Raw genomic sequence first — 23,347 nt, forward strand, 5'->3', positions numbered from 1 at the left:
TCACCCCTCCCTTTGCTCAAGTTATTCCAGATGGCTTGAGGGCCTGCTCTGCTCTCCCTAGAAAGTCCCATTATGTGGGCAATAAATGTTTTCATACCCTCTTGGTGCATGTGTGGCATCATTAGTCTTGATATCCAAAGCAATTTTGGGTGGGGAATTGATCCACCCCAATGGAGCAACCACAAAACACCAGCTATGCCTGTAAGAAGGGAAACAAATGAGGTAAGACCTATGAGTCCACCAACGTATAGCCTGGAGAAAGTTCCCAGGCCACAATTCAGAAGGAGAAACCCAAACAGCTCAGCAATCTCACAAAACTGAGGACTCAGAGATCAGAGTTTGGAGATGCTGAGGCATCTAAAAACTGTAGGAAAAACACCAGAGAAAAGGACACTGCATAGAGACCGAGCTCCAGAAATCTACAGAAGATTCCAAGTCCTTGGCCAAATATCAATCTGTATATGCTTGGGGCAAAACCCTTTGAGGCTGAGACTGGGCAAGAACAACTTGCAGGGAAGGAGCAACTACCTGGGAGCTGGAAGACCAACACTATCCAGAGCTGACACAGGGCTGTGTATCATCTGACTTCTCTCTACACCTCTGGAGAGACCATAGAAAGGCCACACATTGTAAGAAGTACAACACAATGCAGCAAGTCAGAAAAGTCTAACAAAAGGCAGACACTCAATAACATAAAATTCACAATGTCCAGCATACAATCAAAATTTACTAGGCATACCAAGAAGCAGGGACATGTGATTCATAGCTGGAAGATAAAATCAGTCCATACAAACAGACCAAAAAAATGACAGAAATGATTAGCTTAGCAGACATGAATGTTAAAATAGTTATTACAAACATGTTCTTTATGCCCAATTAGGCCAAGAATATGAAAATGAAAGAAATGGGCCAAGCACAGTGATTCACACCTGTAATTCCAGCACTTTGGGAGACTGAGATAGGAGGATCACTTGAGCCCAGGAGTTTGAGACCAGCTTGGGCAACATAGTAAGACCTCATCTCTACCAAAAAAATAAAAAATAAAAATAAAAAACCAGCCAGACATGGTGGTATCCACCTGTAGTCCTAGCTACTCAGGAGGCTGAGGTAGGAAGATCACTTGAATCCAGTAGTTTGAAGCTACAGTGAGCTATGATTGTGCCATTACACCCCAGCCTGGGTGACAGAGGAATACCCTGTCTCTAAACAAACAAAAAACAACAACAACAAAACAAACAAATGAAAACAAAACAAAAAAGAAAGAAAATAAGAGAAATCAAAAATATAAAAAATATTAAAATAGTACTACTAGAGATGAAAAATACAACAAGCTGAGTTGAAAAATACATTGGATGGGAATAAGAGCAGATAGGACCCTACAAATTAAAAAAAATCAGAATAGAAAACATACTAGGCCAGGTGCAGTGGCTCACACCTGTCATCCCACACTTTGGGAGGCCAAGGTGGAAGGATCATGTGAACCCAGGAGTTTGAGACCAGCCTGGGCAACATAGGGAGACCAATGTGGTGGTGCACACCTGTGGTCCCAGCTACTCAGGATGCTGAGGTGGGACAATTGCTTAAGCCCAGGAAGTTGAAGTTACAGTGAGCCATGATCATGCCACTGTACTTCAGTCTGGACAACAGAGCAAGACCCTGTCTCAAAAAAAAAAAAAAAAAAAGAACCGTACTAAAATGAAGCAAAGAGAGAAAAAAGAATGAAAAAAAAAATGATCTTGTTCCTCAGTGACTTAGTGGACAATGTCAAGTGGTCTTGTTTTACATGTAATTAGACATGAACAACATGTACACAATGTACATATAATTGAAGTCCCAGAAGTAAAGAAAGGAGGAAGAAGGAAAAAATAATGGTTGATAATGTTCCAAATTTGACTAAAAATGTAATCTTCATTATCCAAGTAGCTCGACAAACCCCAAGCAGGATAAAAAGCAAACAAAAAGGCCGGGCGTGGTGGCTCACGCCTGTAATCCCAGCACTCTGGGAGGCCAAGGTGGGCAGATCATCTGAGGTTGGAAGTTTGAGACCAGCCTGACCAACACGGAGAAACCCCATCTCTACTAAAAATACAAAATTAATCGGGCATGGTGGCATGTGACTGTAATCCCAGCTACTCGGGAGACTGAGGTAGGAGAATCGCTTGAACCCAGGAGGTGGAGGTTGCAGTGAGCCAAGATCGCGCCATTGCACTTCAGCCTGGGCAACAAGAGTGAAACTCTGTCTCAAAAAGAAAAAAACCCACACAAACAAAAAATCCCCTACACCAAGACAAATAATAACCAAATATTGAAAACTAGTAATAAAGAAAAACTTCTGAAAGGCAGTCAGAGATTTAAAAAAAGACACTACCTATGGAGAAACTAAGATAATAAAGAATGGGCCGGGCACGGTGGCTCACGCCTGTAATCCCAGCACTTTGGGAGGCCAAGGCGGGCGGATCACGAGGTCAGGAGATCGAGACCATCCTGGCTAACACGATGAAACCCCGCCTCTACTAAAAATACAAAAAAAATTAGCTGGGCGTGGTGGCGGGTGCCTGCAGTCCCAGCTACTAGGGAGGCTGAGGCAGGAGAATGGCGTGAACCCGGGAGGCGGAGCTTGCAGTGAGCCGAGATCGCACCACTGCACTCCAGCCTGGGCGATAGTGCCAGACTCCGTCTCAAAAAGAAAAAAAAAAGAATGACCGTAGGTTTCTCATCAAAAATTAGGCAAACCAGAAGGCAACACTGCAATATCTTTTTTTTTTTTAGACGGAGTCTCGCTCTGTCACCCAGGCTGGAGTGCAGTGGCGCGATCTCGGCTCAGTGCAAGCTCCACCTCCCGGGTTCACGCCATTCTCCTGCCTCAGCCTCCCTAGTAGCTGGGAGTACAGGCGCCCGCCACCACGCCTGGCTAATTTTTTTGTATTTTTAGTAGAGACAGGGTTTCACCGTGTTAACCAGGATGGTCTTGATCTCCTGACCTTGTGATCCGCCCGTCTCGGCCTCCCAAGGTGCTGGGATTACAGGGGTGAGCCACCACACCCAGCCAATAAAAGAACTTTGAAATACAAGAGACAAAACCTGATAGAATGAAAAAGGAGAAACAGACAAATCTACAAGTGTGCTTGGAGATGTCAACGCTGCTTTCTCAGTACTTTTTTTTTTCTTGAGGTGGAGTCTCACTTTGTCACCCAGGCTGGAGTGCAGTGGCGCAATCTCAGCTTGCTGCAACCTCCGCCTCCTGGGTTCAAGCAATTCTCCTGCCTCAGTCTCCCAAGTAGCTGGAATTACAGGCGCCCGCCACCACGCCCAGCTAATTTTTGTATTTTTCTTTTTTTTTTTGAGACGGAGTCTTGCACTGTCGCCCAGGCTGGAGTGCAGTGGCGCTATCTCAGCTCACTGCAAGCTCCACCTCCCGGGTTCACGCCATTCTCCTGCCTCAGCCTCCCGAGTAGCTGGGACTACAGGTGCCCGCCACCACCCAGGCTAATTTTTTGTATTTTTAGTAGAGACGGGGTTTCACCATGTTGGCCAGGCTGGTTTTGAACTCCTGACCTCAGGTGATCCACCTGCCTGGGTCTCCCAAAGTGCTGGGATTACAGGCGTGAGCCACCGCGCCCGGCCCTACTTTCTTAGTAATTACAGAAGTAGACATAAAAGTAAACACTCAAGACATAAAATACTTGAGTAATCCTACCAACCAACTTGATCCGATTGAATTTATAGAACCCACCCAACAACAGTAGAATACATATGTTTTTCAAGTGAATACAAAATATTTATCAAGATAGACCATACCCTGGGCCAAAAAATAAGTCACAATGTATTTGAAAGGATTAAAACCATACAGAGTATGGCCAGGCATGGTGGCTCATGCCTGTAATCCCAGCACTCTGGGAGGCCAAAGTGGGTGGATCACTTGAGGTCAGGAGTTAGAGACCAGCCTGGCCAATATGGTGAAACCCCATCTCTACCAAAAAATACAAAAATTAGCTGTGTGTGGTGGCCTGTGCCTGTAGTCCCAGCTACTTGGGAGGCTGAGGTGGGAGAATCGTTTGAAGCCAGGAGGTGGTGGTTGCAGTGAGCCGAGATCGAGCCACTGCACTCCAGCCTGGGTGACAGAGTAAGACCCTGTCTCAAAAAATAAAATAAAATAAAACCATACAGAGTATATCCTCTGACTCTAATGTAATTAAACCCAATAACAGAAAGATATGTGGAAAATCCCCAAATATTTGGAAATGAAATACACTTCTTAATGACCTATGGGTAAAAGAAGAAATCACAAGGGCAATTAGAAAATATTTTGAATTGGATAAAAATAAAACACAATATAGCAAAATCTCTGAGAAGCAGTTAAGCATCCAAAGAAATTAAGAGTATCAAATGTTTATAGTGGAAAAGAATAAAGATCCCAAATCAGTGATCTATGTTTCCATCTCACGAGACTAGAAAAAGAAAAGCAAAGTAAACCCAAAGTAAGCAATGGGAAGCAAAAATAAAGATGAGCAAAATAATTAGAGAAGACCCCCTCACCAGCCTGGGCAACATAGCAAGACTCCAACTCTATAAAAAAATTTAAAAAATTAGCCAGGCATGGTGGCATGTGCCTGTGGTCCCAGCTACTCAGTAGGCTGAGGCAGGAAGATCAGTTGAGCCAGGAAGGTTGAGGCTGCAGTGAGCCATGATCCTGCCATTGCACTCCAACCTAGGTGACAGAGTGAGATCCTATCTCAAAACAAAAAAAAAAAAAAGAGAAGAAATAAGCCCTCGACAATAGGGAAATCAGTTACTCTAAAGCCAATTATTTGAGAAGATAATATTGAAAAACTTCTAGTCAGACTGAATAGAAAAAAAAGAAAGAAGACACACTTACCAATATCAGGAATGAAAGAGGAAGCATCACTACAGATCGTACAAGTTTATGTCAATAAATTCAATAACTTGGATGGAAGGGAAAAATTATTTTGAAAGGAAGACTGATGTTCACTCAAGAAGAAATAACCTGAATATTCATTATAATTATTAAGGAATTAGAATTTCTGATTACAAACCTTTCCATAAAGAAAACTCCCAGCCAGATGGCTGCACTAGTGAATTTTATCAATCACTGAAGAAAGTAATAGTACAAACTCACATAAACTCTTCCAGAAAATAGGAGTAAATGCTTTGCAACTCCTACTATGAAGTCGGCATTATCCTGTTTCCAAAACAAAGACAAAGATATTATAAGAAAAAAAAACTGTAATCAATATCCCTCATAAACAGAGATGAAAAAAATCCTTAACAAAATATAAGCAAATCAAATTTAGCAATATAATAAGAAAATAATAAGGAAAATGCATCATGCTCAAATGGGGTTTATCCCAAGAATTATGCAAAATTTGTTTAACATTCAACAATTGACATTGTTTATTTATTATATTATTCAACCAGAAAAAGAAAACAATATGATCATGTCAATAAATACGGAAAAGCATTTGACAAAATTCAACACACATTTATAATAAAATGTCTCAGCAAACTAGGAATAGAAGGGAATTTCTTCAATCTAATAAAGAATGCTTATGAAAAACCTTCACTTAATAACATAGTTAATGGTGAAGACTGAATGTTTTCCCCTAAAATTAGAAACAAGAGCAACATTGTCTTTTCTGGCCACTTCTATTCAATGTTGGAATAACGGCCAGGTGCAATGGCTCATGCCTGTAATCCCAGCATTTTGGGAGGCTGAAGTGGGAGGATCACTTGAGTCCAGGAGTTCAAGACCAGTCTGGGCAACATGGCGAGGCCCTGTCTCTACAAAAACAAACAAACAAACAAACCCAATATTGTACTAGAGGTCCCAATCATTGAAATAAGGGAAGAAAAGTAACTAAAAGGCTTCCAAATTGGAAAGGAAGAAGTAAAATGATCATTATTCAGAGACAACATGATTATCTATGTAGAAAATCCAAAAGAAACTTTTAAGAAGCTACTGGTACCAAGAAGGATGTTTAGAAACATCACAGGATAAAAGGCCAATATACACATATCAATTGTATGTTTATAAACTGTACTAGCAACAAGCAACTATAAACAGAAATTTAAAACACAGTACCATTCATTGTATCATCAAAAACATGAAATACTTAGGGATAAGTTTTACAAAATATTTGCAAGACCTAAACTTGAGCACTTAAAACTATAAAATATTGTTTAGAAATTTTTAAGAAAACATACATAAATGCAGATATTTTCCATGTTCATAGATCAGAAGACTGAATTTTTAAAGAAAATTTTTGTGGTTTTATTGTATCATAAGGCATTGAAACATCTGAACAAATCAATGTCTGGGCGGTGAGGCAGCTGCTTTCTCCTTCACTTCTTTGGGTTACTAAAGCAACCTGTCAGTAGATTTAAAAAAACAAACAAACAACAACAAAAAAAAACAAAAACAAAGGACAACCTTTTGCATTACTTAAGTCTTTCCAAGGCACGCGCTGGTACAACACAAACTTCTCCTGTCATATGTAACTAGTCTAGCGTCCAAACATCATGCACAACACCTCGGTGGCAGCAGCGCACTGCGCTCACTCCCGCCGCGGCCCTGCTTATTTGTGCATGATATTCGGAGCATCTGGAGGAGTAGGAATAGTATTGGGAAGAGAAGGGAGGAGGAAACAGCATTAGTGCCTGGCTGAGAGGAGGTCAGCCGAAATTGTGCAGGGCAAACCTGAACATGTCATTGGCGCAAAAGCCATCGTTGATATTCTTTAATAGGAACATCTGGTGGAACCCCTTGATGGGGTCTTCATCCGCCTTAAGCTGGCCCACAACCACGCCGATAATGCAGCTATCTGGCGTGGGCTGATGGTCCTGTGCCGTGAGGCTGTTCTGGATTTTCTGGAAGGGAAGGCTAGACAACTTCTCCACAGCGGCAGCTTTCCCCTGGAACTGTCGTACTTCCCACGTAAGGCATGAAGCATCTATGTAAATTGCGCCTAGTTGCGTTCTATCGTTATCAAATAACTGGTAGTAATGTGGATTGAAGCTGGATCCAATCGGCTCCCAAACTGGCTTGTCTCCCATTCTTGAGCGTCACCTGGCCTCGCGGAGACCTGAGGGGCTGGCACGACGGTGGCAGCGATGGCGGCAACCCAGAGTGGTTCTGAATATTAAGATACCAGTTTTCAGGCCGGGTGTGGTGGCTCACACCTGTAATCCCAGCACTTTGGGACGCCGAGGGGGGTGGATCACCTGAGGTCAGGAGTTCAACACCAGCCTGACCAACATGATGAAACTCCGTCTCGGCTAAAAATACAAAAAACCAGCCAGGCTTGGTGGCTGGCGCCTGTAATCCCAGCTACTTGGGAGGCTGAGGCAGGAGAATCGCTTGAACCCAGGAGATGGAAGTTGCAGTAAGCCTAGATAACACCATTGCACTCCAGCCTGGGTGACAAGAGCAAAAACTCCATGTCGAAAAAAAAAGAGATCAGTTTTCCCAGAATTAAAACTATAGCTTCAATGCAAACCCAATCAAAACCCAGCAAGATTTTTGTAGAAATTTACAAGCTAATTCTAAAACTGATATAAAAATATAAAGAACCTAGAAGAGTCAAAGCAATTTTTAAAGAAAACAATAGTAGAAAGCTTTAAGACTTACTGCAGTAATCAAGACAGTGTAGTGTTGCTGTAAGGACAGACACTTAGATCTGTGGAACAGAATTGAGATTCTAAAAATATAGTTTCTTAGGTTAGGAATTCAGAGGCAGCTTAGACTCGTGGTTCTAGTTCAGACCTTCTCCTGAGTTTGCACATCAAGATGTTGGCTGAGGCTAGTCACCTGAATGCTTGACTGGGACTGGAGGATCTACTCTTAAAATGGCTCACTTACTTGTCTGGCAGGTAGATGCTGGTGTTGGCATGAGGCTTCAGTTCTTCACCACATAAGACTCTTCATAGAGTGGCTTGAGTTTCCAGCTGACTTCCCTGGGTGAGTGATCTAGGACAGATCAAGGTAGAGAGCAAGGTAGAAGCCAATGTTTTTATGACCTGGTGTTGTTAACTTTTACTCCCTAATTTCTGCAAAATTGTATTGATTACACAGGTCAACCAAAGAAACCAGTGCAGTGGAAGAGGACTACACAGAGGCCTGCATACAGGTGGTATTCATTAGGTGCCATCTTCAATTCTAGCTACCACAGGTTCTAAGGTAACTTAATGGGAAAAGGGTAGTCTATTCAATGAATCATGCTGGAACAATGGGATATCCACACAGAAAAAAATGGACCTCAACCTTTACCTCACACCATATGTAAAATTTAACTTGAAATAGATCATAGGCCTAAACATATGAGCTAAAACTATAAAACTTGCGAGAAGAAAACAAAGGAAAAAAAATCTGCGCAAACCTGACATAAGGCAAAAGATTTCTTAAGACCTCAAAATCACAAACCATAAAAGAAAATGATTTTTGGATTTCATCAAAACTAAAACTAACTCTGAAATGGTTGTGAAAATGATGAGGCAGCCCACGCTCAGTGGCTTATGACTGTAATTCCAGCCCTCTGGGAGGTTGAGGCGGGCAGATCATGAGGTCAGAAGTTCGAGACCAGCCTGGCCAACATGACAAAACCCCATTTCTACTAAAAAACACAAAAATTAGCCAGGCATGGTGGCGCACGCCTATAATCCCAGCTACTGGGGAGGCCAAGGCAGGAGAATTGCTTGAACCCAGGAGGTGGAGGTTGCAGTGACCTGAGATCATGCCACTGCCCTCCAGCCTGGGTGACAGAGCAAGACTCTATCTTGAAAAAACAAAAGCAAAAACAAAAACAAAACAAAACAAAACAAAAAAGCCTGGGTGTGGTGCTTCATGCCTGTAATCCCAGCACTTTGGTAGGCCAAGGCGGGCGGATCACCTGAGGTCAAGTGTTCAAGACCAGCCTGACCAACATGGAGAAACCCCATCTCTACTAAAAATACAAAATCAGCCGGGCATGGTGGTGTGTGACCATAATCCCAGCTACTTGGGAGGCTGAGGCAGGAGAATCGCTTGAACCTGGGAGGCGGAGGTTGTGGTAAGCTGAGACCACACCATTGTACTCCAGCCTGGGCAACAAGAGTGAAACTCCATCTCAAAAAAAAAAAAAAAAAAAAAAAAAGAGAGAGAAAGAAAAAGAAAAAGAAAATGATGAGGCAAGCCACAGACTGTGAGAAAATATATGCAAAACATAAATAGGGAGTTATATCCTAAATATATAGAAAATTTTTACAGCTCAGTAATATAAAACAAATAACCTGATAAAAATGAGTGAAATATTTGAACAGACATTGCACTAAATAAGATATACACATTTTTAAAACGAACACGTCATAAGATGCTCAACGTAGTTATTTGAGAAATGAAATTTTAAAATACAGTAGGGTACCACTGGGCACCCACTAGCATAACTAAAATGAAAAAGACTGGCAATACTAAAAATTGGTGGCTATGTGGAGATGACTGGAGCTTTCATATACTATTTGTGGGAGTGTAAAATGCTTCAGCCACTTTAGAAAATAGTTTTGCAGTTTCTTACAACATTAAAAATGTATTTTCTGATATGACCCACCAATTCCATTTCTATATATGCACCCAAGAGAAATGAAATCATAAAGTCACACAGAATTGAACAAATATTCCTAACAGCTTAATTCAAAATAGCCCAAACTGGGAAAAAGTCCAAATGTCTATGGACAAGAGAAAGGATAAACAAATTGCGGTACAACCAGAAAATGCAATATCAGCAATAAAAAAGCTGGGCGCGGTGGCTCACACCTGTAATCCCAGCACTTAAGGAGGCCGAGGTGGGTGGATACCTGAGGTCAGAAGTTCGAGACCAGCCTGGCCAACATGGTGAAACCCCGTCTCCATTAAAGAAATACAAAAATTAGCCGGGTGTGATGGCGGGTGCCTGTAATCTCAGCTACTCGGGAGGCTGAGGCACGAGAATCGCTTGAACCCAGGAGGCGGAGGTTGCAGTGAGCTGAGATCGCGCCACTGCACTCCAGCCTGGGCGACAGAGCGAGACTCCATCTCACACACAAAAAAGTAAACTACTGATCTTTCCAACAATAGGGAGGGGTCTCAACAACATTAAACTAAGTGAAAGTCAGACACAGAGCTCATAGTGTATGATTCCATTGATATGAAACTCCAGAAAATACAAAAACATAATCTATAGTAGAAGAAAGCAGTCCGGCGGTTGCCTAGAACTCAGGTGTGTGGGATGGGGTGAGTAGAGGGACACAGGGTAGTCTGGAATGACAGCACAAGGTAATTTTTTAGGACATGGAAATGTCCTGTATCTTGATCATGGTAGTGGAGTGTGACTGTGTCAAAATATGTATCTAAATATCCACTTAAAGTGGGTGCATTTTATTGCATGTAAACTGTACTTCAACAAAGTTGAATTTTTTAAAAAGTAAGAAGGCATAGCTTTCCACCGAGCTTCAATTTGAACAAACAATATCTGCAGCTTTTGTGCCTTCCCATGTGTACACCCACAGGACCCTGGGCCTTCCTGCGTGGAGACTTTCCCAGGTGCCACAGGGCTCGGCATTGAGAGGAATCCAAGGTTGACACCATTAGCCCGGGTGGATTGCGGGCCGCGAAGCCGGCGGAGGAGGCGCGAGTTTAGTCACAGCTGCAGGCCTCCGCGGTTGCAATCCTGCCGCGAGGGGTTGCTGTGCACCCAGAGGCCAGAGGTCCAGACGACAGACTCCAGACACGTCCTTCCCACCTGCTCCCAGAGGACCCCGAACGCCGCGCCCACTCGGCGGAAGCCGCCGCATCTCGAACTTGCGTTAATCGGGGTCGGTGGGACCGACACGATGGACGCGGGCCACCGCGGGCCACCAGGCCCTGGGAGCGAGAGAGGAGCCCGGCGGGCGAGAGCAGCTTAAGGCGTGCGCCCGTCGCGGGGGTTGGGAAGGAGAAGCCTCCGCCGGGCGAGAAGACTTGCGAGAAGACCCTTCCCAGCCCAACCAGGGTTAGGGACGGGTGACCTGCAAGGGCCGATCACCCTTGCAGGGAGTTTGGCTGATCCGCGCTGGGGCTCAGCCCTCTGCCTTCCGCCGTGGAGTCGCCCGGGGAGTCAGGAGCAGTGGTGCTGCCTCTGCCCTTCCTCCCAGCCCCAGGGCTGGCCCCTCACTCGGGACCGACCCGGTGCTCGGAATCGCCCACGAGCCTCCTAGGCCCCACCGCACCCCTCTGTCGCCCACAGAGGCGCATTTTCTGGACACCGCCCATGACAGGGAGCTCGCTCTCTTGGAGACGCAGCCCGCCCCCGCAAATCTCCTGCGGACTCCAAGGCTCCGGGAGGGACTCGCCCAGGCCCTCCCTATCCCGCCGCCCGGGCCGGATGGTCCTTGATCAATGCCGCTCAGCTAACCAGAGGGAAGGAGAGGAGGGGACGCTCGCAGCGACTTTGTTTGTTTGTTTGTTTTTGAGACGGAGTCTCGCTCTGTCGCCCAGGGTGGAGTGCAGTGGCGCGATTTTGACTCACTGCAACCTCCGCCTCTCAGGTTCAAGCAGTTCTTCTTCCTCAGCCTCCCGAGTAGCTGGGGTTACAAGGCGCCCGCCACCACGCCCGGCTCGCAGCTGCCTCCTTCTGAGTAAAGCAGGAGCAAGAGTCCCTGGGAGTAACTGTCCAGCCTGGGGCGGGGCGAGTGTGCGGGGCTTGGAGGTTGGGGGTTGTGGGGAGTGTTGGGCGGAAGCTGGCCTGGGAGAGCTGCAGTCCGCACTCCTCACCCCGGAGAAAAAGCTCCCTCCCGAAATCTTGCACACACACTCTCAGTCTCCCGGACCCAACACGTTCGCGCGCGCACACCCCTGCACCCTACCCGGGACCCACTGTACCTCCCTCTCACACATCTTCGAAATGACTAGTATCTACAATTGCAACCAGTGTTTTTCTATTATTAACTTAGTTAAAAGATTTTTCCGGAGGGATTATTGATGTCGGCTTACCAGCAGCTTAATCTTTTAACAATCAGTAACTAAAAGCAAACAACGGGCCGGGCGCGGTGGCTCACGCCTGTAATCTCAGCACTTTGGGAGGCCGAGGAGGGCGGATAACGAGGTCAGGAGATCGAGACCATCCTGGCTAACACGGTGAAACCCCGTCTCCACTAAAAATAGAAAAAAATTAGCCAGGCGTGGTGGCGGGCGCCTGTAGTCCCAGGTACTCGGGAGGCTGAGGCAGGAGAATGGCGTGTACCCTGGAGGCGGAGCTTGCGGTGAGTCGAGATCGCGCCACTGCACTCCAGCCTGGGCGATAGAGCGAGACTCAGTCTCAAAAATAAATAAATAAAAGCAAACAACGTTTGCAGTCTCATTGACTGGTCGCCTGCTGCCCAGCTAGTGCGTGTGCGCGGCGGCGGAGAGCCAGAAGAGACGTCCCCAGGTGGGAGCGACGGAGAGAACGTCGGCCCTTCAGCCTTGAAGGCTGTCCCAGGTATCACTCCCAGGAGAAAAAGTCAACGCTCCAGTCCGCTTGGCTATCATGTTTCCTGCCCAGTACTTGGCGAGAGCTTACGAGTGGAATGGAACTCGGCAGCCGCTCACGCTGCTCCTGGTTTTTGGACCATCATCTTTGGGAATTCCGGGAGTCCCAGAGCTGCCCCGACTGGTCCCGTGAGTCTAAGCGAGTCACCTTTTCAGCATCTGCCTTTCGACCCTCGCTGAAAAACCCATCAGAGGACATGCTCCTCACTCGCGCTCCCCACTATGGTCTAGGCTCTGGCTGGAGCACCAGGCTGGGTCTGGGAATCCACGTGCAGAAAAAGAAGTTAAAGAGAAACTTGATCCTGGGCCAGAGTGAAAGGGAAGACCAAAGACCCCCAAATCCCTGGCAGCCAAAGGGCAGGAATAACTTATGAGAGCAGATTCCAGCTCACCCCACCTCAGCAGCCCCTCTCTCCTAGGTGGTATGGCCTCCTCTCTTTCTCTCGAATTCCAGGACATGGGTCTTCCAGAATTGCCACAGTCCATCTCCAAACTCCTCTTCCAGCCTTTCCTCACAGTTGGCGAAGATTCGAATGGTGGCCTCTAAAATACATATATATATATATATATATATATATATAAACCAAAATGTGCAGTAAGTGTTCAGTGTTTGCTTTTGTGTGAATACAGCCGTAATAGGGACTTGAGTAGAGGGGTTACAGGCCGTGGAGAAGGCAGCATGTTGGGATTCTGGGCCTTCAGAGTCCTTCAAACAGCACATGAGCAGGTGCATGGGGCCAGTGCTGCCACCCATTGTAGCCAGATCGTGGGAGAGAAGAAAGCAATCATGCGTTAAGGAATGGAGAGCCCAGAGTTGGAAACTACCTTCATCCTCCTCCTTCCCCTCTCTGCGCCCTCAGGCAAACACCGCTTTTGGCCCAAGGGCTTATTATTTCTTACCTGGATAATTGTCAAAACTTCTATTTTATTGCCCAGGCTTCAGTTTCAACCACCCATTGGGTCTTACAGCTTCATCTCTAAGGTGGCCATCTGCTTCTGCCCTTGCCCTTGAGCCCTTGCGGGGTTCTCCATTGTCTTCAAGATAAAACTCAAACTGTACAGCAACCAGCTTCTTTCTGAGCTCAGCCTTGGCCAACTTTCAGCCTCATCTCTACCATCTCTCCTTACCTCTCGTACTCCAGCCATTGCTAACTGCTTACCTGAATTTGCCTCAATTGTTCTTTACAAATGCTTTTCCCTCAGCCTTTGCACTCCTTTCCCTCCAACACACACACACACACACACACACACACACACGCTTTTTGCCTGGCTGATTCCCACTCAAATTTAAAGACCTTCTCATGGCCAGGCGCAGTAACTCATGCCTGTAATCCCAGAACTTTGGGAGGTCGATGCAGGCGGATCACTTGAGGTCCGGAGTTCGAGACCAGCCTGGCCAACATGGTGAAACCCTGTCTCTACTAAAAATACAAAAATTAGCAGGGCTTGGTGGTGCATGCCTGTAATCCCAGCTACTCGGGAGGCTGAGGCAGGAGAATCGCTTGAACCCAGGAGGTGGAGGTTGCAGTTAGCCGAGATAGCGCCATTTCACTCCAGCCTAGGTAACAAGAGCGAGACTCCATCTCAAAAAAAAAAAAAAAAAAAAAAAAAAAAGACTCCCTTGGGATGCCTTCCTCATGCTGGATTTGGTTTCCTCTACCCCATTCCTTCCCCAGAGCAGGGAGGAGACACCTCTGTCACAGCACTTACTACTCAGTCTATCCCCTGATCTTCACCCCTTACCTAAGCACTAATTTTGAAGTGTTTCGACTCTGGACAGCCAGTCCCCAAGGAGATGACCAGAACACATCTCATGGGTGATGGAGGGATGTGAGTGTCACAGCTGAGCAGACCTGGGCTCAAAGTCTTATATTCCTTGTCTGTAAATTGAGACTAGTAATGCCTATCTTATGGAATTAGTGTGAGAATTAAATGAGACAATTCACATTTTAAAAGTCTGCTCCTCAAATGTCATTTACTATGTGCTTTTTCCTGGTCCTGGACTCCCAGCCCATGAGACAGCTATTGAATGCCCTCAGACTTTCTTTCCCCTCTGAGCATCTGCATCTGTAAACTGGTATTAATAACACTTACCTCACAAGTTCCTGTGGGAATTAAATGATTCAAGATATGTGTAATCAGTTTGTTGAATTACAATGACTTGGGGCTCAAGCCAGAAAAACTGTTTTTTGTTTTTGTTTTTGTTTTAAATCTCACCTTCACCTTTTTTTAAACTTTTAAGTTCAGAGGTATAAGTGCAGGTTTTTAACACAGGTAAACTTGTGTCATGGGAGTTTGTTGTACAGATTATTTCTTCACCCAGATATTAATCCTGGTATCCATTAGTTATTTTTCCTGATCCTCTCCCTCCTCCCACCCCTGACCCTCCCCAAAGCCCCAGTGTGTGTTCTTTCCCTCTGTGTGTCCATGTGATCTCATCATTTAGCTCCCATTTACAAAAGAGAACATGTGGCATTTGGTTTTCTGTTCCTGTGTTAGTTTGCTAAGGATAATGGCTTCTAGTTCCATCCATGTCCCTGCAAAGGACATGATCTTGTTCTTTTTTATGGCTGCATAGTATTCATGGTGTATATGTACCATATTTTTTTAATCCAGTCTATCATTGATGGGCATTTAGGTTGATTCCATGCCTTTGCTATTGTGAATAGTCCTGCAATGAACATTCACGTGCATGTGTCTTTATGGTAGAATGATTTATATTCCTTTGGGTGTATACCCAGCAATGGGATTGGTGGGTCAAATGGTATTTCTGTTTTTAGGTCTTTGAGGAATCGCCACACTGCTTTCCACAATGGTTGAACTAATTTACACTCCCACCAACAGTGTGTAAGTATTCCCTTTTCTCCAAAACCTTGCCCCTACCTGTTTTTTGATTTTGTAATAATAGCCATTCTGACTGGTGTGAGAAGGTATATCACTGTGGTTTGATTTGCATTTCTCTAATGATAGTGAAGTTGAGCTTTTTTTCATATGTTTGTTGGCTGCATGTGTGTCTTCTTTTGAAAAGTGTCTGTTCATGTCATTTGCCCACTTTTAATGTTTTTGTTTTCTTGTAAATTTGTTTAAGTTCCTTACAGATGCTGGATATTATATCTTTGTTGGATGCATAGTTTGCAAAAATGTTCTCTCATTCTGTAGATTGTCTGTTTACTCTGTTGATAGTTTCTTTTGCTGTGCAGAAGCTGTTTAGTTTAATTACATCTCATTTGTTAATTTTTGCTTTTGTTGCAATTGCTTTTGGTGTCTTCATCATGAAATCTTTCCCATGCCTATGTTCTGAATGGTATTGCCTAGGTTGTCTTCCAGGGTTCTTATAGTTTTGGGTTTTACATTTGAGTCTTTAATCCATCTTGAGTTGATTTTAGTATAGGTGTAAGGAAGGGGTCCAGTTTCAATATTCTGTATATGGCTAGCCAGTTACCCTAGCACCATTTATTGAATAGGGAATCTTATCCCATTGCTTGTTTTTGTCAGATTTGTGGAAGATCAGATGGTTGTAGGTGTGTGGTCTTATTTCTAGATTCTCTATTCTGTTCCATTGATCTATGTGTTTGTTTTTGTACCAGTGCCATGTTATTTCAGTTACTGCGGCCCTGTAGTATAGTTTGAAGTCAGGTAGTGTGATGCCTCCAGCTTTGCTCTTTTTGCTTAGGATTGCTTTGGCTATTCCACACCTTCACCTTTAATCCCAACACGTGGACTCATTTCTGTGGTTCCGGATGAAATCTTGGGCAGCTTCTGTGTATTTTTCTGGTTACTTTCAGGTAATAGTCCTGGTCACTTCCATGAATAAGAAGAGGGAAAAAATAATTTGTTAATATTTACCTTACAGTAGTCCTCCTTATCCTCAGGGGATGCATTCCAAGAGCTCCAATGAATGCCTGAAACCAGGGACAGCACTGAACCCTGTGTATATAGTACTATGCTTTTTCCTATACATACCGATGATAAATTTCCATTTATAAATTAGACATAGTAAGAGATTAACAACAATAATAAAATAGAACAATATTTTGAGAGAAATATCAATATTTTCAGACCATGGTTGACTACAGGTAACTAAAACCGTAGAAGGTGAAACCACAGATAAAAGGGGACTATTGTAATATATTCATATTAGTGTGAGAAAAAATACTTTTAACTACTACAATCCTCATTTCTATAACTGGTCATATGGTCATAGCTGGTATTTTTTTTTTTTTTTTGTTTTATTTATTTTATTTATTTATTTTTTTTTTATTGATCATTCTTGGGTGTTTCTCGCAGAGGGGGATTTGGTAGGGTTACAGGACAATAGTGGAGGGAAGGTCAGCAGATAAGCAAGTGAACAAAGTTCTCTGGTTTCCCTAGGCAGAGGACCCTGCGGCCTTCCGCAGTGTTTGTGTCCCTGGGTACTTGAGATTAGGGAGTGGTGATGGCTCTTAACGAGCATGCTGCCTTCAAGCATCTGTTTAACAAAGCACATCTTGCACCGCCCTTAATCCATTCAACCCTGAGTGGATACAGCACATGTTTCAGAGAGCACAGGGTTGGGGGTAGGGTCACAGATCAACAGGATCCCAAGGCAGAAGAATTTTTTCTTAGTACAGAACAAAATGAAAAGTCTCCCATGTCTACCTCTTTCTACACAGACACGGCAACCATCCGATTTCTCAATCTTTTCCCCACCTTTCCCCCCTTTCCATTCCACAAAACCGCCATTGTCATCATGACCCGTTCTCAATGAGCTGTTGGGTACACCTCCAAGCCGGGGTGGTGGCCGGGCAGAGGGGCTCCTCACTTCCCAGTAGGGGCGGCCGGGCAGAGGTGCCCCTCACCTCCCGGACGGGGTGGCTGGCCGGGCAGGGGGCTGACCCCCCCCCACCTCCCTCCTGGTCGGGGCGGCTGGCCGGGCAGAGGGGCTCCTCACTTCCCAGTAGGGGCGGCCGGGCAGAGGCGCCCCTCACCTCCCGGATGGGGCGGCTGGTCAGGCGGGGGGCCGAACCCCCACCTCCCTCCCGGACAGGGCGGCAGGCTGGGCAGTGGGCTGACCCCCCCACCTCCCTCCCGGACGGGGCGGCTGGCCAGGCGGGGGGCTGACCCCCCACCTCCCTCCCGGACAGGGTGGCAGGCTGGGCGGTGGGCTGACCCCCCCACCTCCCTCCCGGACGGGGCGGCTGGCCGGGCTGAGGGGCTCCTCACTTCCCAGTAGGGGCGGCCGGGCAGAGGTGCCCCTCACCTCCCAGACGGGGCGGCTGGCCAGGCGGGGGGTTGACCCCCCCACCTCCCTTCCGGACGGGGTGGCTGGCCAGGCGGGGGGCTGACCCCCCCACCTCCCTCCCGGACAGAGCGGCTGGCCGGGCAGAGGGGCTCCTCACTTCCCAGTAGGGGCGGCCGGGCAGAGGCGCCCCTCACCTCTCGGACCGGGTGGCCGGCCAGGCGGGGGGCCGAACCCCCACCTCCCTCCCGGACAGGGCGGCAGGCTGGGCGGTGGGCTAACCCCCCCACCTCCCTTCCGGACGGGGCGGCTCGCCGGGCGGGGGACTGGCCCCCCCACCTCCCCCGCGGACGGGGCGGCTGGCCGGGCGGGGGACTGACCCCCCCCCCACCTCCCTCCTGGACGGGTTGGCTGGCCGGGCGGGGGGCTGACCCCCCCACCTCCCTCCCGGACAGGGTGGCAGGCTGGGCGGTGGGCTGACCCCCCCACCTCCCTCCCGGACGGGGCGGCTGGCCGGGCTGAGGGGCTCCTCACTTCCCAGTAGGGGCGGCCGGGCAGAGGCGCCCCTCACCTCCCGGACAGGGCGGCTTGCTTGGCGGGGGGCTGACCCCCCCACCTCCCTCCCGGACGGGGCGGCTGGCCGGGCGGGGGGGGGCTCCTCAATTCCCAGTAGGGGCGGCCGGGCAGAGGTGCCCCTCACCTCCCGGACGGGGCCGCTGGCCAGGCGGGGGGTTGACCCCCCCACCTCCCTTCCGGACGGGGTGGCTGGCCGGGCGGGGGGCTGACCCCCCCACCTCCCTCCCGGACAGAGCGGCTGGCCGGGCAGAGGGGCTCCTCACTTCCCAGTAGGGGCGGCCGGGCAGAGGCGCCCCTCACCTCTCGGACCGGGTGGCCGGCCAGGCGGGGGGCCGAACCCCCACCTCCCTCCTGGACAGGGCGGCAGGCTGGGCGGTGGGCTAACCCCCCCACCTCCCTTCTGGACGGGGCGGCTCGCCGGGCGGGGGGCTGGCCCCCCCACCTCCCTCCTGGACGGGTTGGCTGGCCGGGCGGGGGGCTGACCCCCCCACCTCCCTCCCGGACGGAGCGGCTGGCCGGGCAGAGGGGCTCCTCACTTCCCATTAGGGGTGGCCGGGCAGAGGCGCCCCTCACCTCCCGGACAGGGTGGCTGGCCGGGCGGGGGGCTGATCCCTCCACCTCCCTCCCGGACGGGGTGGCTGGCCGGGTGGGGGGCTGACCCCCCCACCTCCCTCCCGGACGAGGTGGCTGCCGGGCGGAGACGCTCCTCACTTCCCAGACAGGGTGGCTGCTGGGCGGAGGGGCTCCTCACTTCTCAGACGGGGCGGTTGCCAGGCAGAGGGTCTCCTCACTTCTCAGACGGGGCGGCCGGGCAGAGACGCTCCTCACATCCCGGACTGGGCGGCAGGGCAGAGGTGCTCCCCACATCTCAGACGATGGGCGGCCGGGCAGAGAGGCTCCTCACTTCCCAGATGTGATGGCGGCTGGGAAGAGGCGCTCCTTGTTTCCTAGATGGGATGGCGGCCGGGCAGAGACGCTCCTCACTTTCCAGACTGGGCAGCCAGGCAGAGGGGCTCCTCACATCCCGGACGATGGGCGGCCAGGCGGAGACGCTCCTCACTTCCCAGACGGGGCGGCAGCCGGGCAGAGGCTGCAATCTCGGCACTTTGGGAGGCCAAGGCAGGCGGCTGGGAGGTGGTTGTAGCGGGCCAAGATCACGCCACTGCACTCCAGCCTGGGCACCATTGAGCACTGAGTTAACCAGACTCTGTCTGCAATCCCGGCACCTCGGGAGGCCGAGGCTGGCTGATCACTCGCGGTTAGGAGCTGGAGACCAGCCCAGCCAACACAGCGAAACCCCGTCTCCACCAAAAAAATACGAAAACCAGTCAGGCGGGGCGGTGCGCGCCTGCAATCGCAGGCACTCGGCAGGCTGAGGCAGGAGAATCAGGCAGGGAGGTTGCAGTGAGCTGAGATGGCAGCAGTACCGTCCAGCTTCGGCTCGGCATCAGAGGGAGACCGTGGAAAGAGGGGAGAGGGGAGAGGGGAGAGGGGAGAGGGGAGAGGGGAGAGGGGAGAGGGAGAGGGAGAGGGAGAGGGAGAGGGAGAGGGAGAGGGAGAGGGAGAGGGAGAGGGAGAGGGAGAGCATAGCTGGTATTTTTAACTTCATTCTGTACTATTCATTCCGTATTCCTTTTGCTTTCAGCAAACACTTCACCTAATACAGTCGCTGAATGATAGCTCTGTCACATAATTTACTAGTGTATAATTAACCTAGGCAGATAAATTGCCTTTTAAACCCACAGAGCCCAAAGCTATGGGGCTAGAAAGCAAAAATTTCTCTAGTGGATCACTAGGAGTAACAATGAGAGGAGCAATTTCCACTTCAAATGCTTGATTTTCAGACTCATGAATCCTGACTATGAGAAAAACAGCACTATATACTGGTCACTGATTCAGGGCATCGTGGAAGACATTGCATCAGCCCTGCCCAGTGTTAGCACTCAGGTGGCATTGTGCCTGAGCCTCAGAAAGATCATTCTTTTTAGGCCATTTACTCCAGGGCAATCAGCACATTGTAAGACCTGTGAATTCTATGATCATAAGCCCATTGCCATGTTTTATTTGTTGTAAGATGAGTTCCCTGGTAAGAAGCTATGCTTAGTGGAATACTATAACAATGAAAAAGATATTCTGTAAGTTGGTGTTTTTGTCAGCAGCATGTGGACTGGGAAAAGAAGTCCATATCCAAAGTGAGTGTCTACTAGGAGAAGTGTTGCCTCTCTTGTGATGAAAGTGTTCCAATGTAATCAACCTGCCACCAAGTGGTGGCTGTTCAGTCTGGGGAATACTACCTTCTTCAGGGTTCAGTGTTGGTCTCTGCCCTTGGCAGATTGGACACTCAGCAGCGGCTATAGACAGATGCAATTTGATGAGTGGAAGCCCATGTTGCTGCGCCATGCATATCTTCTACCCTAGCCACCATGTACACTTTGATCATGAGCCACTGGCCAAAGACAGGGATGACTGGAGGAAATGACTGGGGAAAGAATGTGGCATCTTAGTGGTCTGATTATTAAAATCGTCCTCTACTGAAGTTGCACTTTGGCGAGCATTTATGTAATACATGAATATTTTCACACTTTGTGTCAGCTCATGACAGTTGATTTGCATAGTTCTTCTCCAGACTTCTTTATCATCAGTTTTCCAAATGTGTTCCCTCCAATACCCTAAGTATCAATACCCTGAAAGTCAAACTTTTAGCCAGCCATGGCACACACACACAATTTGTGTCTGCATCTGGGGTTGGCCTGGGTGTTTTGGTTTCTGTTGGTCAGAAGGGCCAGGAGTTGCTATAGATGTGAAGTGGGGGAGAATTTGTGTGTGAAGTGGAGGAGCGTGTGTGTGTGTGTGTGTGTGTGTGTGTATCTGTACCTCTGACTATCTCTCCTTTGTACTGCTCAGAATTCTGCAGAATGGTGGGATTTTCCTTTACCACTATCGTTTAGGGTCATCTCTGAGTGGGGCAGCAGTGCTGCAATTATCTTCCATATGGTTGATAAACCACTGAGGAAGGAGATTGAAGGTGTAGCGCTGGCCCTACCAGTTGAAAGTAAACTGCTTCAGTGATCTTTCCTAACAGACATAAAGAATAGGCTGGGCGCGGTGGCTTATGCCTATAATCCCAGCACTTGGGGAGGCCAAGTGGGGTGGATCACCTGAGGTCAGGAGTTCGAGACCAGCCTGGCCAACATGGCGAAACCCCTGTCTCTACTAAAAATACAAAAATTAGCCAGACATGGTGGCGGGCCCCTGTAATCCCAGCTACCCAGGAGGCTGAGGCAAGAGAATCACTGGAACCCGGGAGGCAGAGTCTGCAGTGAGCCGAGATTGTGCCACTGCACTCCAGCATGGGTGACAGGGCAAGACTCTGTCTCAAAAAAATAAAAATAAAAATAAATAAACATTTCTTTACTCAGTAATAGGCCATTAGTTGCATACCAGGTACCAAAACCATCTTTGCTCCAGTAAAGAAACCACATCCGGGCTGGGTGCGGTGGCTCACATCTGTAATCCCAGTACTTTGGGAGGCTGAGGCAGGCAGATTACTTGAGCCCAAGAGTTCGAGACCAGCCTGGACAACATGGCAAAACCCCATCTCTACAAGAAATACAAAAATTAGCCAGGCATGGTGGTGCACACGTGTAGTCTCAGCTACTCAGGAGGCTGAGGTGGGAGGATAACCTGAGCCCGGGGAGGTTGAGGCTGCAGTGAGCCATGATGCCACTACTGCACTCTAGTCTGAGTGACAGAGTGAGACCCTGCCTCAAAAAAAAAAAAAAAAAAAAGGAAAAAGATATCACATCTGGAATAGAGGCTGAAATTGGAGCCACCCTGATTAAGTTTGTGATAATCTACTGTCATTCTCCAAGATCCATCTGTATTCTGCAAGTTGAAAGAAGATATGGTAGAAATCACTACTACTACATCTTTCAAGTTCTTATGGTGACAGTAATCTCTTTGGGCTTACTATTTTGATAGGTACAGGCCATTCTAGAGGCTTCCACCTGGCATTTTCCACCACAGTAGCTCTCATTGCATGAGTCAGTGGAATTTCCAATATGAGATGGAAAATAGGAGTGACTCTTCTCACTGTCATCCCTAATGATTCACCATTAAAATGTTACTTCCTGTTCCCAAGACTCTGGGCCCCACTGATTTAGTGGTATTGGGTTCTAAGAGAAGAATGTCTCCACCATGGGGCACAACAGTGACTTCTATTACACTGAAGTCAAGACTGGCCATTTTGGTTTTCAGAAATTTCGCCTCTGGCGCTACAGGAAATAAAGGTTTCTTTCTTTTTTGTTTGTTTGTTTTTTGTTTTTTGTTTTTTTATTCTGGGACGGAGTTTTGCTCTTGTTGCCCAAGCTGGAGTGCAATGGCGGGATCTCGGCACACTGCAACTTCCGCCTCCCAGGTGCAAGTGTTTCTCCTGCCTCAGCCTCCCGAGTAGCTGGGAATACAGGTATGTGCCACCACGCTCAGCTAATTTTGTATTTTTAGTAGAGATGGGGTTTCTCCATGTAGGTCAGGCTGGTCTCGAACTTCTGACCTCAGGTGATCCGCCCACCTTGGCCTCCAAAAATGCTGGGATTACAAGCATGAGCCACCGCGCCCAGCCTTATGATGATTTTTAAACTTTTATTTATGTGTTTATTTACAGACAGAGTCTTACTCTGTCACCCAGGCTGGAGTGCAGTGGTGCGATCTCAGCTCACCTCAGCTTCCTGGGTTCAAGCAATTCTCCTTCCTCACTCAGCCTCCCAAGTAGCTGGGATTACAAGCATGTGCCATGACGCCCGGTTAATTTTTGTGTTTTTGGTAGAGACGGGGGTTTCACCATGTTGGCCAGGATGGTCTCTAGCTACCGATCTCAGGGGATTCTCCCGTCTTGGCCCCCCAAAGTACTGGGATTACAGGCTTGAACCACCGCGCCCAGCAGAATGAGGGTTTCTTTTAAGGCAATAATAGAAGCATCCTGCTCCTGTAATCAAACCTTGAGCTTGGCATTTAAAGTCCTG

General features: G+C 48.0%; 1 protein-coding gene across 1 annotated transcript; it reads right to left on the reverse strand.

The window, feature by feature from the left end:
* Nucleotides 1–6,265: 6,265 nt before the first annotated feature.
* On the reverse strand, nt 6,266–7,139 carry LOC101133699 (nuclear transport factor 2). The gene has a single exon (XM_055355189.1). The coding sequence runs from the start codon at nt 7,069–7,071 to the stop codon at nt 6,691–6,693; it is 381 nt and encodes a 126-aa protein (XP_055211164.1). The 5' UTR covers nt 7,072–7,139; the 3' UTR covers nt 6,266–6,690.
* Nucleotides 7,140–23,347: the final 16,208 nt, after the last annotated feature.

This window comes from Gorilla gorilla, chromosome 1 (genome assembly GCF_029281585.2).
Source record: "Gorilla gorilla gorilla isolate KB3781 chromosome 1, NHGRI_mGorGor1-v2.1_pri, whole genome shotgun sequence".
Classification (NCBI taxonomy): Eukaryota; Metazoa; Chordata; class Mammalia; order Primates; family Hominidae; genus Gorilla; species Gorilla gorilla.

Excerpts from the sequence above, each read along its gene's own strand:
- LOC101133699 (XM_055355189.1), bottom strand. The coding sequence starts at position 7,071 with ATGGGAGACAAGCCAGTTTGGGAGCCGATTGGATCCAGCTTCAATCCA.